This window comes from Fomitiporia mediterranea (genome assembly GCF_000271605.1).
Source record: "Fomitiporia mediterranea MF3/22 unplaced genomic scaffold FOMMEscaffold_4, whole genome shotgun sequence".
Taxonomy (NCBI): Eukaryota; Fungi; Basidiomycota; class Agaricomycetes; order Hymenochaetales; family Hymenochaetaceae; genus Fomitiporia; species Fomitiporia mediterranea.
In genome coordinates this window covers 2,461,538-2,479,017 of record NW_006760389.1, presented here as the reverse complement: position 1 = coordinate 2,479,017, position 17,480 = coordinate 2,461,538, and the positions used below count along the sequence as shown (strand labels likewise).

Below are 17,480 nucleotides of genomic sequence, written 5' to 3'. Positions count from 1 at the left end.
GGAGAGTCGGGAGAGTCGGATATGAGGAAAAGGGGAAACAACTAGTAAACAAAGCAGCTACACAGGGGGGTGAGGGAGGAGTTAATAAATCAGCGTCCGTCAACTATGTTACTATGTACAATAACACGACGCTGGGCCGTCGAGAGCCACCATTAGGTGAAATGCGTAACGGACAAACAAAACGCATGCCAGGGAATTATTATTGATGGATGATTTCGTATAGAGGTAGGTGTAATGTATGAGGAGATCGGAAGGATTTGAAGAAACACAAAGGGAAATGAGAAACGGGACAGGTGAGAGGAGAGGATAACAAACACAAGATACGTGAGTGGGAAAAAATCGGGAGAAGGGATGGGCAGCCAGGCACAAGACATGAATTCAAGCAAGAGGTAAGGTAATAGAGATCATTAAGAGATTAAAATGATGTAGATGTAAGTAATGAGCCGGCCAATGATGATTAAGTGGGAAGTCAAATGAAGAATAAAAAAAGAGAATAGAACACAGACAGCAATTTGACATTCATGCATTATTACGGAATACCGTAAAGTAGGAGTTGCGGAATTTTGCGAAAAGAATTGAAATAAAAATCGGAATCCGATCCAAGATGGACGCGGCCACAGCAAGGAATAGAAAGGGGCCTCATGAGATTGATGGTGGTAGCCTGATGGTCCACCCGGGTGCCAGGAGAAGGGCGCGCGGCGCGGCGATCAACGCGGAGGCGCGCTGCCACCACCGCCAAATCAGTTCCCATAGGAATATGACTGCTCCGGATACTGTGTGGACCCGTTGAGCGTGTTCATGTCATAGTAGCCTGCGGTCGGTGCCGATGTGTCCGCCACAGACGTGTACTGCCCTTGCCGCGCAGAGTCCGGGTAGACTTCACCCGTGTAAGCCGGGACGCCCGTCGCAGCAATAGACGAACCGTCAAACCCATTGAGGGTAGCATCAAGTTCAATCAAAGACCGAAGATCATCTGGATACACTGATGAGCCAGCAGGGGAGTTCGTCTGGGTAGCAGGCGTTTGTTGCGCATAGTCGAGCTGTGATTGGTACGTCGCTGGGCTGGAATGCTGAGATCCATTTGCTGCTGCTGAACTATATTGCGGGACTGGGTACGGATGATACACGCGCGAAGCAGCGGCACCCGGTCCGAGTGGGCTTGCATCAAGCGTATTTGCAGTCATCGGGCGACGAATTTGCTCTCCCGACCGTGCAATCGTCGGGGTTACGCTGCGGTAGCGGCGCACCGGTCCGACAGCACTTGCAGCCAAATTCTGAACTCCCGCTGATGGCGGATACAAGGCGGCATGGTCGAACGTTTGCTTGTGCGCAGGAGCCGAAAGCGAACCCGCTGATGATGGCGCGGCAGTAGCATTGGCCACCATGTCATTCGGAGCAGAGTATGCAGCTGCCACGGTACTGTATGAGGTCGTGTAACGAGATGACGGAGCACTAGCTGTGCTGAACGCCGGTGACGGGTGCGAAGAGCCATAGTCATAGCCAGCTGGCAATGATTGAGAATGACCATGTGTTGCGGTCCAACTTTGCTCGTCATTCAATCGGGGCGAGTTCTCAGGACTCATCACTAGACCTGCGAACTGTGGAGTCCCTGCACCTGGATAGCTGTAGGACCCAGAGCCGTTAGAAGCATTCGCGTACTCATCGTCCTCAAAGCGCATCCCGGCATTGTCCACAACCTCGATTTCGCACGCGTTCAAGTCGTACTGCTCACCCGGTGCGTACATAACCTGGTCAACACCTTCATCACCCTCCATAATGCCTGTGGGTACAACATCATTGAGTCCACCATCGCGCGAGTGAGTGCGCATGTGCTGGCTAAGATTATCCGCACGTGAAAAGCGGCGCTGGCATATCTCGCACTGGAATGGGCGCTCCATAGTGTGCATGCGAACATGGCGCTTCAAATGCTCCAACCGCTTGAACAGGCGTTGGCACGAGTACAAGGGACAGACGTATGCCTTTGTCTTACGTCCACCAGCAGAAGCATCAAGACTTGCCGGGAGCGAGTTACTGTGAGCGGGAAGTCCACCCAATGCACGTCCAGAAACCTGACGCGAGCGAGGAGTAGCATGCGTGCGCTGGCTCAACATCGCAAGGTGCTGTGCTTGAACAGCACGTTGACTTTCTGCTTGGCGCTGTGCCTGTAAATGTCGGCCGGCACCACCACCAAGTCCCGCCTGAGCTTCGAACATCGCTGCAGCGCTCATTTGACCGTCCACGTCCTCAATGATATCATTAGAGCCATTGGCACCTGGCGTCTCGCGCTCTTCCTCGGAGACAGAGTCCCGAGTAAGCCCGCTTCGTCCTGATCGCGGTCCCTTCTTGCGACGTTGCTTGTAACTCGGGCTACCTTCAAACAGCGAGAACATGTTGAAAATCGTGCCTTGGGATGCACCATCGCGCTCAGAGCGTGATCCAGTTGCCATCCTGCGAGCTTCGGTTTCCTGTTCCATAGCCATCGCCTCTTCGGCGCGACGCACGGCCGTTTCAAGCTCTCCTTCGCCTTCTTGCGCGCCTTGTGCTTTCGAAAACTGCTCATACAATGACCGTTTACTGTCATACGTAAATGAAAGAGCGGGTTCACCAACAACGTGTGTCGTCGGCTCAAGGCCCATCTTCTCGCGTTTCAAGTCACGCTCGAGCGCATCGAGAAACAATCGGTCGTGCGGCACAGAGAACCTGCAGCGCCACGGGGGATTCGATGACAATGTGCGGAAGAAGTTAACACGTGCACGGTGATAGCACATAGCGATGCAACACGATGCGTCGATCAGACACCATCGGGGCACGAGCAAGTGAGGGAGAATACCAATAAAGGAATAAGAGAAAGTTTAGTCAGTAACAACTCCAGGATAATTCATCGTGAGATGATAGGTATGAGACGGCAGAAGCCAGCAACGTAATGATGAGGAAAGGGGTAGAAGCAGCGGTGAGGTAGGAAAGGAATAGCCGAGGTCGGGACTACTGATGCTCAAGATGATAGTCGCGATCGGAAACGCCGCCGAACGTGCTCACCACCGCCGCCGACGTGAAAAAGGCAAAGCGCATGGGATAAAGTAGGGGGAAGGGTGGCGAGAAGCGTGACGAAAGAGTTGAAAAACGTACCAGTAAAAGACCTTCTGCTTCTTCTGTGTCCTGATGCATTGATACTTGAAGAGAAGATCAAGGAAAGGGGACTGCAGGTGGTTAGAACGTAGTTAGTCATCCGTTTAGCATGTCTCGTGTAGAACTAAATGAGGAAGACACCCTCCGGCAATAAGCACCGAAGGTCATGAGGAATGAAAGACGACAAAGGATTGGTCAATGTGAAAGGGAAGATACCGTCGAAGCATGGAGTAGACCAGAGAAATTGAAAAATACGACCACTTAGAAGGGAAAGAAAGTGGCCGCGTAAATTGAAATTGCCAGTAAAAAACCTCAAAGATTCGACCGGTGAAACTGCTACTGAGGCTTGAGTGCTGCATGGCATGTCCACAGGTACCATCCAGGGTAACAAGGGAAGAGAAGAAAGCAATATACAATCTTCACCAAGACAATTGATAACCAGGCAAAGAAGCAGGAGAAAAGGGGGGAGAGCGTGAACAAACGAAGACCGGAACCGTACCTTTGGCTCCTCGAGGCAAGCATCTGTACCCGGCTTGAGGTTGCGGAGGTCTGAGAAAACACCCTCTTCGAACTTCTTCATATTGCGCACCGGGCGGCCTGTACCGAGCACAGTCGTCCATAACAGTCATTGGTCGGTAGTCCAAGTCGACATTTGAACATTGGCATTCCATGCCAGTTCATTCATTAGATCCATCCAATAAGCAGAATCCATTATGCGGGTACCATTGGTGAGTGGCAGTCACGAGGCATACGAAAGCGGAAAGAACATTGGTGCGTGTGAGGGGGCGATAGGTAGATGCCGGAACGAAAATAGGAAAATCGAAGGCAACGAAGATGCGGGATGGGGCGGGGGTGCGGAGCACCAATGGGTAATTCCAGACCAACCCAATCCGATAGGGTGTGACCGAGCACGTCGAAGCCGAAGCCGAAGCCGATCGAGCGACGGGGTCGAAGTGAAATTATCGGATGAACAGATGGAAGAACAGATGTATGATGGAGGCGTTGACGTTGGCAAGAAGATGCGGTTCGAAGGTCAATATTACAAATGACCAGGGTTAGCAGGACGATCGATACCGTATTAAACACGAGAATTGTAATATTCGCAATTTCAGAGAAAAGCATAATTTAGTCAGCCAACAATCCTAAAGAAAAGCAGCGAGAGGAGAAAATACGCACCGAATGCCTCAAATCGAAACACAAGTGCACGAACAATATCCGTGCCTGTGATATGGTACAGTCCCGACCAAAGTACACAGGTCACATACTCGCCTACAAGCACAGTGCAAAACTCTGTCAGTAAACCGTCCGAGGACTCATGGAAAGAAGAGATGAAGCGATAATATCAAGGCAAAATTGCAGCGAACAATCCGCTGCAAGAACAAATTGATCAAATCAAATCACTCATATCCCCTTTCACTAGTTTGCCAGGAACGCATACGTCACATATGCCTCTGGATGACTTATCAAAACTCTGGGCCACCAATTTTCCCCAAAAAAGTCTGCAATGTTGGATGTACGTCACCATGGTGAACGGGCCCCGCACAACATGAGTCCGCGGGTACCCACGACGCCCTTCCCCTCCGACTTGCCAAGTCGGAGATGAACCCATTACAGGCAAAGTTTAGGTCAACGAAGTCTAAGTGCAATGACGGAGGAAAAAGCAAGGTCGGGCAAAGCTCCCATAAACTCAAATCATCCTTGCCTGGGAATGCGAAGATTGGTTCCGTATCGGAGGCAGAGTTGCCACACGGGCGAATTTGACGGTAAATGGTAGAGATTCCCTCAATATGCACGATTGGCCGACGACCGTGAGTACGTCCGGTCGCAGCGACACAGACTTCAACGCGTGTAAATCGCGTGGTCCGTTTGTTGCAGTAAAAGCACGGCGGATCGTCCATCAAGTCGCCATGGTAAATGAAATCCTCCCACAGAAAAAAAAGTGAAAATGAAAGGGAAAAAAAAACAATAAAACAGAAACACAAAGAGAACCAATTCCTCACCAGATGGCAGCAAGAAGCGATTCAATGCAGGATGAGTGTTCGGATGCGGCATCATTGGTGTGCCCTGCTGTGCTCGTCCAGCAGTTAGAGCTCCGTTTCCAAAAGAGCCATCATCACCTACACCGTCACCGTCGGCGGTTGCCCAACGGCTTGGGGCGGTCGCCAAGAAGAACTTGAGACGGTCAAGATGCGCAAGCATCTCTTGCTCCTTGTGCGTCAACGGTCGTGAGAGGGGAGTACCGTTGACCATCACCGGGTTTGGACTCCCACTTTGATGTGATGAAAGAGTGGAGGTTGCGGAGGCAGGAAGAGAAGCAGGTTGTGGTGGTGGTTGGGAATGTCGAGGAGAGGAATGGGCACTTCCTGACGCCGATGAACTCGATGAGTGCGAGTGAGGGTTGTTCAATGGACGGGATTGCTGAGCCGACGCAGAGACAGCATTAGAGTTTGAGGGGAAGTCCTGGGAAGCGCCGGCATCAGGGGACGAACGCATGCTGTTTCCCGCGCTGTGGTCACCAGCAAATGCACCACCGAGCGCACCATCGGTTCCTTGGGTCGTCGGCAAGTTATACCCTAGCGCCTGCGACTCAAGTGCGGTAAAGCCGGAGTTGCTGGCGCTGAACTGCGATGCGTAGTCATATGAAGGGTAGGCGGGCGAAGGGTAAGCAGAAGACGATGCGGATGATGTCGACTGCAGCTCGGGGGTGTAGTACGACGCAGCGTAGGACTGCTGCTGGTACTGTGCGTGCGGGGCTGGATGATTGCGGGTGTCGTACGCGTCCATCATCGCGCGGGCCGGGGTCGAAATCGTGGTCGAGTCCAGAAAGGGAGGGTGAATTATATTTGTACTAAAATTCGAAGCTGTATATAAGCAGAAACCGGGGTCGTACACGAGAGAGCGTGTGTGTGCTGGTTATTGATTGATGCTGAGTGTAGTGTATAGAGTACACGGAAACAACCAGGCGGGGGAGATAAGTGTCTCTGTCTCTCTTTGGAGTCCTCCCTTGATTACAGGCCTCTTCGTCGTCTGAGCGCGAGGGCTAGCTATTAGTCGTATACCGTTGGATCGATTTGCAGAGCGAGAGATGGGGAGAGAAGGATGTTGATGAAGAGGCTGCAGAAACAGATCGGGATGGTTACGGAGATTTTGCAGGAGTCGAGCGACGGACGACTGGAGTGACAACGAGGCTGATGGGCGCCGAGGAGGACGTGGGGAGTTGTCGGGAGAGGAAGAGAAATTATACGAAATTAAGGACGAGAAATAGGTAGATGATGGAAGGAGGAAAGAGAGCACAGGGAGGGAGACGGACTGGGAGAGGGAGACGATGTAGCACAGGTCACTCGCGGGATCTGATTTAGTTTCTTCACGCGGCGCTTGCCGAGTACAGTCTCCTGCCAATTTCGTCCTCCAAGCCTTTGCAGTTGTACGATCTGGGGCAACTATAAAGGCCTATCAATAGCCAGCTTTGCACCTGTAAAACATCCCAGACTGCAGCTGCGAGCATCTATGGCGTAGTGCTCGGCCCACTAGGCTGCAAAAAGTGTATTATGTTCTTCCGCCGTCCCATCCTTCTGGCAAAGCTCGCTCTTTGCTAAATTTATTTTAAGAAAACATCCTCCTTTAACATAAGTCTGATAATCGACACCTTTGCTCGCCACCCTCTTCCGACGACCATTAGGCCTCCAGCGTTCTCAGATACCCGTCACCGACGGCGAACCTGCAGAGATCCCCTCCCGGCTAACTTTGCTCGTACAAACAGAGGAGATCGGTCAGCGCACGTGCTCTCCACTTGGGCGCTCTTTGCGGGTATGGCAAACCTCCGGAATCTACTCAACAGAGTGTCTGCCCGCTGGACTCGCAACTGTAGGCGCAACAACGCCCCCGTCGACACTGCCAGCCAGCAGAATAGAGCCTGTCACACCCGAGTGGCTCTCAGCGCATTCTTTTTGGACCCTTCCCGCCCAGTCATCACCTAAATCAATGGCATCAAAGATCGGCGGTCTCCCTCTCTACAGCTCTCATCACCCGCAGTACGCTCAACTGCACCGCAATCCCCTCCCCGGCCCTCGCCGTCATCCCATCATTCATTTTTTCCTGTTTGTTGTTCATTCAATTTCGCACACATCCATTCCTCGGCCTGATCATCCATTTCTCGCCTTCGGGCATGTTTAACTGCGATATGAATATATATCCCTTTTGCCTCCGCTCATCATTATCAGTCCGCTCTCACCGCGTCCAGGGGAACCAGATTCAAGAGCCAGAGTAATTCGGACCGCTAAACCGTCCATCAAATCATGCACATGCTCAATGCGCTCTCTTCGTCATAGCATACAGAAGTTAGGTACGTCACGCTAAACCGGATTTTTGATCTCCAGGCTAATAGTGGGCCACACCCAAGCGTAAGCGAGAGAAGACAGAAAAAAACAAGGCACGAAGGAGTCTATACGAATAAGGAAACGCAATAAGCGACGACCAAGCCAAACTGTGCGGCGCCCTCCCTCCACCTGCTGTGAATGGGCGGCACCAAGTGGCAATGGCCATCGTACAAACATACGCATGCATACAATTTTCGTACCTCACAGCTAAGTTATAGGAAGAATAAAATTGCGATGAAGAAAGATAAAGAGAAAACAAAAACAATATACCGCTCACAGGGTCGCCAGTCAAGTCCGTCCATCCGTCCGAATATCTGCGAGCTCGCCGGGAAATGTATGTTCAGCAGCGTGGCGTGTGCGTTGAGTGCGGAGTCGGCCCCGTGTGTGAATGGCTCCCTACCCCGAGCCCCGGAGCCCGAGAGGTACAGAAAATCAAGGGCTACTCAGCAGCAGCAAAGTCCGTCCATGTCCGCTTTTCTCGGAGTACTAGACGACGCCGCCCACTGAGTTGTTGGCCCTGCACCAACTACTCCAAGAAAAACAAAAAATAACAAAAAGAGTGTTTACCTCCGATCGGAGGTTGACTATTTTCCATTATTATGTATAAGCTATCGGGTGTGTAATGTCCCTCTCGATTTTCTGTGTTGAAATACATATTCATACCGCTACGTGACATTGCAGCTGCAACTAAGAAACTATCCTGGTCACACCGTACCATAGATTACAGACGGCAAAGCACTCGGCAAGCAACCTCCAGCAATCCCACAGATCACGTCAGATCTGAACGTCGGCTTGCCGCTTCCTCGAAAATAAACGCTTTCAACCGCTTCGACCAATCGAGCCAGATCCACTCATCACGATCAACTCCTCTCTTCAGGCTTCTGGATCCATCAAGTCAAATATGAAGTACCTTAGTAAGCCTTCTCCGGGGTTCAAAGAATCCTGCGGAGGAGAAGGGAGGAGATTGCACATGAATATGATACAGGTGATCGATTGTAAGTACGGATGATTGCCTTCCCTTACGCCTTATGCTAGTGGGAAGCTCGACTGAGGTTCCGTGCATTGGTGCATGTGTCATTTCAATGTGTTAGGTGTGTTCCCTAGCTTCCCTTCCCCTCTTCTCCAACTCGATCAAGTAAGTCAATGCTAACCATCCACGTTGTTGTTTACCACAACTTCCCCGCATCGGAATAATGAGATCTACAACTCTACAACCCTGCAGTTATTTACTAGAGTTAGAATAGTCGGAGAGTCCCTTTCTTTCCCCGTACAGAAGACCTCTCCCTCTTCCAGTTTGCCTCCGACGAGATTCAAGTAGCTGACTAAACTGCAATCGGCCATCCGGCCCATCCCACACGGCGATCACGTTGATCTGTCGATTCAACCAAAGAGCAAACAGAAAGATGACCGCCCGCCCACAACCTAAAGGGTCAAGGGGACGAAAGAGAATTAAGCCTAACTGCAGGTCACCGTCAAACAACACAACAGAACAGTGCCACACACTAGACGTCCAGCGGGGGTTGGTGGGACACATGGGCTGCCACCTCTAGGCTAACGAGTAAAAGAACAGCAGAAAAAGAAGTCCATACATCAAGATCATTCGAAGCACACGAAACTCAATCTTCCTAGTCAATTTTTTGTCCCTCAGCTTCCCCCATCATCGCTCGCGTCCATACATGTATATTTTTATGTTTATTTCCCAAGCGAGCCTTGATCGACACGGAACCACGGATATGGGCGCTTTTGGTGTTGGAGGTATTTCACGAGAACGTAGAAGCCACGCTAGAACATCTTGTTTCCCCGAAATCCCACGTGGGTCGCTTATCTTCCCCTTCTAAGAATAATAGAATATTAATATTTAGATTATGATTTATATTTAATTTTGGCGCTGTGGGATCAGCAAATTACAGTTGAAAATGTCTTATTGCATCACATCATAATGCATAAATGGCATAATGCATAGACTTTTGGCCAGACCAAAACTCAGGTCCTCAGCCAAAATGTATTGTCATAATGCATAAATTGTATAATGCATTGGGTTTAGCCCTCTCCCGACGTTATGCAATAAGACATTTTCAACTGTATATCTTTGTCTTCGTTCGAATATCAAATACTGATCGAAATGATTACTGCAGCCTTATTTTTTTCTTCTGGGTATTCTCCACACTTACTCGGAAGCCCTTGGTTCAATAGAGATTCGATTATTTTCACATGTACGGACCTTCCCGTCCTTATTTTATAGCCACGAGGGCAATGCTCGGCAAGAAAGTTTCCATTTCTTTGAACTTCTTATTTCAATTTCAATTTCAATTTCGAGAGGAGATAGCTGCTAGCATATACTGATAGAAATTGCATATATATGTCAAGTTGATATGTCATCGCAAGGCCAGCCCAGACGTGGGTGGACAGATGGATCGAACTGCAGATGAACGGTCTGCACGGGTTACAATGCACGAGCGCTTGGCGACTTCCGAAGTTTTTGGAATTCGGCAAGCGCCTTTTCCTTTGATAACTCACTGAATCTGAGTTAATTATTAAACATTTTGTTGATGTTGTAAGAAAGAATAGTTACCTTTTGCTTTCTAATGCATTGGTTCTGCTCTCGGTAATGGCGAGGAGTCATACAGTTCACGATTCATGTAGCATAGCATGCGGATTTTTGATTCAATCCTTTCTGATAGCTTCTTGCAATTGATTATGATTTCGACGATGACTATAAGTCACTCATACTCATCATGTATACCCTCGGAACTGATCGGTCTTTCTATTCCAAGGTCGCCTCGTACACTTCAGCATGACACATTGCGCCATGAAGTCCCTTCTTGCCACTCTATCGGCCTGAAAGTTCCGCGGTCAGTGGCGCTTCTGCAGAGATTCAGAATCAAAAGGAAGCGGAGCCGCCAGTAACCGGACACTTACGATATCGGTAAACGGTTCCAGACCAAGGCTATGCTCCGAATCACCAAAGTAGCTGATGATGGTATTTGAAAATAGTACGGAAGTGGATGCAATGAAGTTAAACATGCTACTCTTTTTGTCCACTGTTCCGCTCATTGTGCGAGAAGGTCGGGTCGGTGAAAAGTTTAAGAGGTCGGTGAGTAAAGGAGATATGACTGGACTCGTCTTCGTGCCTAAGTGTGTTGTTATGATGGATGATAAGTCCGGAACGTGTACGCCGCAGCTATGCATTCGGTTCCGCGTCGAGTTCGGAAATTGACTTTCCCGTCCGTTCGCTTACTCCCCCTCCGGAAATCCGAATGATTATGTTCCTATCAACTTACCATGTATTCTAAGAATGTACTTACCCTTTCATCTATAGATCCTGACATTCCGCGTCTCACCATTGGCACTACATTACGATAACTTCTGCTCCATACAGGAAGATAGCCAAGATACCGCTCGAGAGTGTATGAAAGGCGACACGTAAAACAGAAGTGCCGACGGAGACAGATCTGCATAGCACAGCGATTATCAACAAAAGGAGCTGCGAGTTGTTCCATGCTATACCATAGCATGCCAGATTACCAGAGGCACGGAGAAACGGAATCAAAATCTGCGTATAGACCCCAAGGCACACTTCATGCCTCAGATTCTGAGGATGCATCCGATCAACGCAAAGCATATTTTTACTTCCACGCTCTCGGATCCTTGGGTGGCGAGAGGAGCTGGTTCTCCATAGTTGCTTTGTAAGGTCTTATTTGCCTCCATTCGTCTCTGTCAGTGATCCAAAGGTCTTGTCATTGATATCCGTTCGCGCAGACAAATGAATTTGCGGCGAAGGTCCGTTCATCGCTCCTGAGCCGATGAAACGTGGAGTTTGTGGCGCACAGTGCAACAACGACGATGACGAGTGACTCTACAAACAAATGTTTACGCGACATCTTCTTGCGTCGTTATGAAACTTGTTGAGGCCGACGCAAGGAGCAGGACATTGATTCATAGAACGTGACAAGAATATTCCTATGGTCGATTTAAGGAGACAATTCGCGAAGGCCAGGCTTGGCTTCTCTCAAATTAGTAGTTAGTCGTTTACCAGTAGCATTCTAGTGAGAATAGTGTAACGCTGTAACCTTCATGTAGCGCTGTGAATGAAGTCGAGAAGTCAAGAAGAAGAGCGCAACTCATGAGTTGTTTCAATGTTTGCCACAGTTTGTACTGACATCTTGTATTTACAAATTTGGACACAAAAAGCGTCGATCATTAGCTCATCGTCACTGTGCACTTTTCATCTAAGTCAACGAGTAACTATCAACAGCAGTGCAGCAACTGCACGAGAGCAGAGGCACGATCATGTCTGGCTCAGCTTCAAAGCTTTCCTCACAACTAAAAGCCATCGCGCAATCCTGGCCAACAGATCCGTTCCGGCCGAACATGCAACTACAAACGTTCTTCCTCTCGCTCTCTACACACCCGCGTCTCACCCCAAGTTCAGTACGCGCTGTCCAGGAACTCCGCGCAAACGAGCTCGCGAAAAAAGTGAGTCGTCATCTTATCTGTGGCCCTCAGCCCTTGCTGCTATGGAGTATATATCTCTACTCCTCGGCTCAGCGAAATAGTTACCAATCTGCTCTTGTTCATTGTTCTTTGTATTTGTTTTCATTGACACTTTGACGGCGTTGTGCTAATCATGTTCTTGGTTTCTATGGTGTTTTCATCTTTCTTTTCCCTCGGCATCTCGTTATTCGTTCGCTTGGGTTTGGTATAGTACCCGTTGTCCGAGAAGATGCTCAAGCCGGCATCTCGACCGATGCATTACAACCAGATTGTTGAGGGTTTCCAGAAGAGTGCACAGGGCATTGCGCGGCCGTGGTGGAAGCGCTTCTTTGAAATTTGGTGATGGAGATGAGTGGCTGAAGGGGCTATGTACACAATCATAATTCATCTCATGCATTCATTTGCTGTAATTTATATCTTCCATATTTCTGTCATTGTTAATCAATTGACGTCGGCTACTGTTAATGATCTACCTGAACTTAGAACATGTTCATTTGCAATAACACTATAGTAATGATATGTATTACCCATCTAAAAATGAGTGGAAACATGTGAATGTTGGTTGAATGAAAAGAACTGAAACAGGAGAGATATAGTAACAGGGTTATTTTACTCCTCGAGGTACTCTTCCTCGCCAGCCCTCGCCTTGTCAACCAACTTCTTCCGCTTTTCCCTCACCTTCCGTTGCGATTTTACAAACCTTCCAAGTGGCGTCTCCTGAATCCTAACATCCCGTTCCCATGCATGCACAGCATCAATGTCCCTTGGTCCAAAAGCCACGTTCTTTCGCCGCTCTGACACCCACGTAGCTCCTTCCTCGATGCGCTCCAAAAGGCCCTTCACAACACCCGCTTCTTTCGCACCAGAAGCTTTTTTTAGACTGTGTCGAAGCGTTGCGACCAAAGGCACGACGAGCTCGGGGAATGCGATGCTCCCTTGCACGTGAGGTAATGCACACCATTCTGCGAGGAGAAATACGGCTTCTTCGAGGACGACGTTGTTATATATTCGCGTTCGCACGTATTGTGCGGGTGTGCGGAGATGTGTCTCCAGATCCAGGGGTCTGAGCGTTGAAGCTTTGGGCTTTCCGGAAGGAGACAACGTTGAGGTGATGATAGGTAGAAGGTACGGAGTTAGGGGAATATATGTTGTAGTGTGCCGCGAAAGGTGTATTAGCGAGCGTATAATAGAGAGGTGGAATGGGTATGAACGAGAATTCGTGATGAGCCTGTAACAAAAATGAGAAAGTAGAAAAGGTATATACAGGCAAGACGTACTTAATCGCACCGAGAGCGACTTGGATCAAAGGATAAATGAGAGCCTTCAAGCCGCTCTCCTCACCACGAACAGCCTCTGCCTCCACTTCGCAAGCTCTGGCAAGCACGATCGCCCAGAAATCGACGCTGTGAGCAAATTGCCAGTTGTATACCTGCTTGTACGCGTCCTGTGACAATAATAATGAGATAAAAATCCAGAGTCCAAAAGACAAGCGACTGGAAGGCTTCACCTTGCTCTTAACTTTCATACTATTCCTCAGGTGCACCGCGAGCTGTCGGATGTATCCAAATGCGAGTTGGTAAGACGCTGCATGGTCTTCACAATACAACTCAGATGCTGAGTTTTTCATGAGATTGATGGATGGAAGGTTGTACGCCGTGGTCGATTTTGCATTACGGAGTAAGGTGAGGTATGTATTCTAAACGGATGAAATTCGTCAATATATTCGCTCTGGCCTGACGCTGAGTGATACTCACTTTAAGCGCTTGATCTCGGATAGCTTCGTCGCTGGAGGATACCAATCGTCGAATGGCCAGGAATGCCGCTATGCGTACTTCATCCTCGGCGGATGACCAGAGTTTCAAGCATGTCTATCAAGAGTAACTATTTAGAGTTTGATATCGTGGATAAGTAAATGAGCAACCTTACTTTCAGATACAGCTTGACTGCCTTCCGGCTGGATATAACATACGGCAGGAGCTTCGCACTCTCATTGAGGGCGAGAACTAACGTTTCGCTTGCAGATAGTTGCTCGATGAGATGTAAGACATTATGGAAGAACGAAAGAATGAGTTTCTGGATAGTCTGAAGCTTTGGAGTCTGTGGCGGCGGTTTGCTGAAATATATGTCAACGAAAATAAAAGGCGATAAATAAAATAGTTTAACTAACAATTTTCCATTGGGAAGCTTTTTGTATGGGACATGGTGGTCGAGCACGATGGGCGTATATCGGAGTGCTGTGGTAACCAGCTTTTCGTAGACTGCGCAGTGCGATGTTCAGTGGCCAGCGTTTTATGAAACGGTTTGATATCCTACCTGACGGGCTGTCAATCGTCCATGCGAGGACTTCATCCTCCTCATTCATATGCGCGGCAGCACGAAATGCTATTAAAAGCCGTCGTAACGCACGTAAAGATCGATGCTGGGATTGAGGTAGGGTAAACATAAGATGTTGCCACGAAAAAAGGTGAACCAACCTCTAATATAGCCTTTTGCCATCTTTGAAGGATTTCCTTCGTAAGTGTTGGAGCTTTTATTTCCTCGTCGTCGTCAGCTTCCATTGCATCTTCACCCATATCTTCGTCTTCGTCAACACCATCGGGAACATCGAAGTCCAGCAGCTCGCGATCATTCTCTTGAAGGTACTTGTAAAATTCTGGGTCCTGCTGTGCCAGCTTCTTCAATTCGATCTTGTGGGCGCCTGCTTCATCTTCAAGTTCGTCGACCGATGCAAACGAAACATTGTCTTCGTCATTCTCGGAGGACCCGTTCTCTTCGGTGCCATCCTTATGAATGGGTCAGACCTTCGCGTATAAAAAGTATTTAGAACAGGCTTACATCAGAAGCTCCTTCCATGAATCCACCCCGCAGGAAGTCATCTACGCTCATTCCTTTAAATCTAGCGTATCGATCCGCATTATTGTCAGCTAATCCTGGAAACTCATTTAGCGACTCACTTTTCAGTCTCTTCGCCTGATATCTCCTCGTCAACATCCTCGCTGACGCCTTCCACGTCTTCAACCTCCATCCCTCGTTGCTCAGCCTCGCCGTCTATCTCGTTTAAGTTGGCAACTTTTCCCCGTCCTTTGGAACCTTTTCGCCATTCGATGTTCCGTTTCATTTGTTGATGCTTTTTGCGAGACTGAATTTGCTTTTTGAGCTGCCCACTTGCGGCATACTTTCGCGAAGCCTTATTTGCCTTCTTGCTCATGGTAGTGACCGGGCCAAGACCAGGAAGAGGTTCAAGTGGGGATTTCAAAGCTCAAAAAGTTGATGAAATGAGAGTTGCGTCGATCATGTACTTTGTATTATGTAATAACAATTTGGAGAAGACATAAATGCTCCAGCGCTGAAAAATATCTATGCAAACATAATACTCAAACTGTTCCAGTCCACAGGTTTGACTGAATTTCTAAAGGGACTAACACAGCCATTTGTGCTATGGCTCTCAGTGTTAGTTTTATATGTCTGGAACAGACTCGATAACTTCAAAACTGTCATCTGTGTCCCAAGTGTTCGTTCCTAGCTTCCGAATTTTGAGCATAATTCTTGCAGTTAGAACAGAGTGCATGACGTGAGTAATGCTGATAGGAGTTCTGATGTCAACTACGTGTGCTCTGAGGGACACAGAGTTGATACTTACTTAGCAAGTGTTGCAGAAAGGTAACCCTGCATTGTAAATTAACACACAGCTTGGCCAAATCAAAGTTAAGTTGCTTACAGGCAATGTCAAGATTACGAGTATGTTTGCAAACGAAAGTACTGTAACAGTATATGTATTAGGATTTAACAAATCCTGATAAAATGTTTGTCACAGACTGAAAAGGTACACATAGAACAGTGAACCTATATTATGGTCAGTATTATGACTACAAATAGTAGTGTGTCACTGACCATCTCAGTATACTGCTCTGTATGTATATGTACGCCCATGAACTCGGACTTCAAGTGGATGCAGTCAGCATGTTAAAAGTGTAACAATAGATGCAATAGTCTGAGTGTGCACACTTCTGAACAGCTTTTCATCAGGGGAAAGTCTTAAGGCTTATATTAGCTTATAAACATATAAATTATATAAATTTTCTAAAAAATATAAAAGACCATATATCCAACCTCTCAAAATGAGAAAATTATAAAAAGCTATGTAAGATACAAAAAGGTATGTACAAATTGTTAATATGAATAAGGTTTATAAGTGTTGACAATATGTAAATGAACTTATATCCAACCTCCTAAAATGAAAAGATATTAAAAGAACTTTGTATTTTAACAAGAGTAATGTAGTTTTATAATATATACAATCTAATGTAAAGCTTTCAAAGTACTTTGTATATTGTTAGATATTATTATACTTTATAAGAGCTTTACAAGACTTCAAAATTGTTATAATATTTTACAATCCAGATATTTATTTATTTCTCTTTTTTTCCTCTTATAATTAAGTATTTACATTTTAATACACTTGCATTTGTTCTATTCTACTACATTGTATTTTAATAATATTGTATTTACAAAACAAGCATGCAGACGAGCAAGAAGAAAGAAAGGAGGAAAGGAGAGTCCAGTTGTAGAGAATCATACTTTGGATATTTATCAAACCAGTCTTTGCCTAAGGGACAGAATTGTTAGTAAGTGCAGGCACCTGAAGTGAGGAGAGGGACACACCATGACACCGTGCAGGAAGGGTGGGTGGTGCACTGGGTTGAGATCCGGAGCGTCGAGCAAACTGATTTGAGCTACAGGCGAATCTGTATCTGTGCGTGCGTGCTGCATGCTCTTGCTACAGCAAGCAATAGAAGGTACGGTGTGCTGAGTCATTGATCGCGAGGGTGTATCTCTGGGACGTCCTGACGTGAAGAGAGAAGGTAATGTGGAAGTTGCGGACAGACTCAGTGCGGGCGGCGTGAGTGGTGGGTCAATGCTTCCGTTTAATGCGATTCCATGCCTGGCACAGAGGAATGCAAATGCACGCGGTGTGGGCCTATCTAGAGTAGTTTCAAGCACTGAACGTGTGGAAAAGGAGAGTGCATACCAGGTGAGAGAGAGAGTGGCACGACGGGAGTAGCCGTACAGGGACATTGTCGCAAGCGTGTGCTCATCGTTGTCGTCTGCGCTGCAGAGCGGGAAGAAGTACGCGAATGCATGGAATTATTGAAGAAGTCGTTTGGCATTGGTCAACAATGCGGATGCGCGCGCGAATGCAAAAAGGAAGGTGAACGTAAAAAAGTGAGGACAGCGAAGGAGAGGCAACGCAAATGGCGGAGCGAGGAGCGGGAGGGATGGAAGGGAGACAAAAAGTTGGGAGGAGAGGGATGAGCAACTATTGTGCAGGCTATTATGAAGTGGGCTGGCTGCTTACGCTTTACGCTGAAGGACGGTGTTGTCAGCTGGGTCGTGTCATTGCGAGATCTGAGGCTCAGCGCAGGCATCGCAGTGGCAGATTGGAGAGACAAGTACAGTAATGTTTGTTGCCTATGTCGTTGCAGG

The 17,480-nt window shown here is 47.9% G+C and overlaps 5 protein-coding genes across 5 annotated transcripts; 3 read left to right on the top strand and 2 right to left on the bottom strand.

The window, feature by feature from the left end:
- FOMMEDRAFT_105229 (STE-domain-containing protein) lies at window positions 1-6,403 on the bottom strand. Its single transcript, XM_007264730.1, has 5 exons — window positions 5,127-6,403; window positions 4,303-4,395; window positions 3,626-3,723; window positions 3,127-3,197; window positions 1-2,700 (listed from the first exon to the last, which is right to left on the bottom strand). Exons 1-5 carry the CDS (start codon window positions 5,911-5,913, stop codon window positions 741-743), a joined length of 3,009 nt encoding a protein of 1,002 aa, XP_007264792.1. The 5' UTR covers window positions 5,914-6,403; the 3' UTR covers window positions 1-740.
- A 289-nt stretch (window positions 6,404-6,692) lies between these two features.
- On the top strand, window positions 6,693-7,172 carry FOMMEDRAFT_139624 (uncharacterized protein). The gene has a single exon (XM_007264729.1). It carries the CDS (start codon window positions 6,936-6,938, stop codon window positions 7,101-7,103), a length of 168 nt encoding a protein of 55 aa, XP_007264791.1. The 5' UTR covers window positions 6,693-6,935; the 3' UTR covers window positions 7,104-7,172.
- Window positions 7,173-10,237: 3,065 nt separating this feature from the next.
- On the top strand, window positions 10,238-11,192 carry FOMMEDRAFT_154169 (uncharacterized protein; the record flags this gene model as incomplete). The annotated part of the gene is made up of 6 exons (XM_007264728.1): window positions 10,238-10,284; window positions 10,348-10,428; window positions 10,497-10,592; window positions 10,663-10,786; window positions 10,822-10,909; window positions 10,963-11,192. The coding sequence occupies 6 exons, from the start codon at window positions 10,238-10,240 to the stop codon at window positions 11,190-11,192; spliced, it is 666 nt and encodes a 221-aa protein (XP_007264790.1).
- A 573-nt stretch (window positions 11,193-11,765) lies between these two features.
- Window positions 11,766-12,451, top strand: FOMMEDRAFT_145668 (uncharacterized protein). The gene is made up of 2 exons (XM_007264727.1): window positions 11,766-11,978; window positions 12,208-12,451. The coding sequence occupies exons 1-2, from the start codon at window positions 11,793-11,795 to the stop codon at window positions 12,337-12,339; spliced, it is 318 nt and encodes a 105-aa protein (XP_007264789.1). The 5' UTR covers window positions 11,766-11,792; the 3' UTR covers window positions 12,340-12,451.
- Window positions 12,452-12,493: 42 nt separating this feature from the next.
- FOMMEDRAFT_105223 (Noc2-domain-containing protein) lies at window positions 12,494-15,204 on the bottom strand (the record flags this gene model as incomplete). Its single annotated transcript, XM_007264726.1, has 10 exons — window positions 12,494-13,224; window positions 13,274-13,440; window positions 13,504-13,692; window positions 13,751-13,864; window positions 13,923-14,109; window positions 14,164-14,254; window positions 14,310-14,415; window positions 14,471-14,779; window positions 14,832-14,892; window positions 14,951-15,204. 10 exons carry the CDS (start codon window positions 15,202-15,204, stop codon window positions 12,606-12,608), a joined length of 2,097 nt encoding a protein of 698 aa, XP_007264788.1. The 3' UTR covers window positions 12,494-12,605.
- Window positions 15,205-17,480: the final 2,276 nt, after the last annotated feature.

Excerpts from the sequence above, each read along its gene's own strand:
- FOMMEDRAFT_105229 (XM_007264730.1), bottom strand. The coding sequence starts at position 5,913 with ATGATGGACGCGTACGACACCCGCAATCATCCAGCCCCGCACGCACAG. Across the intron at positions 3,198-3,625 it reads CTTGCCTCGAGGAGCCAAAG|TCCCCTTTCCTTGATCTTCT; the intron begins GTACGGTTCCGG and ends AACCACCTGCAG. Across the intron at positions 2,701-3,126 it reads AAGCAGAAGGTCTTTTACTG|GTTCTCTGTGCCGCACGACC; the intron begins GTACGTTTTTCA and ends GTGGCGCTGCAG.
- FOMMEDRAFT_139624 (XM_007264729.1), top strand. The coding sequence starts at position 6,936 with ATGGCAAACCTCCGGAATCTACTCAACAGAGTGTCTGCCCGCTGGACT.
- FOMMEDRAFT_145668 (XM_007264727.1), top strand. The coding sequence starts at position 11,793 with ATGTCTGGCTCAGCTTCAAAGCTTTCCTCACAACTAAAAGCCATCGCG. Across the intron at positions 11,979-12,207 it reads CAAACGAGCTCGCGAAAAAA|TACCCGTTGTCCGAGAAGAT; the intron begins GTGAGTCGTCAT and ends GGTTTGGTATAG.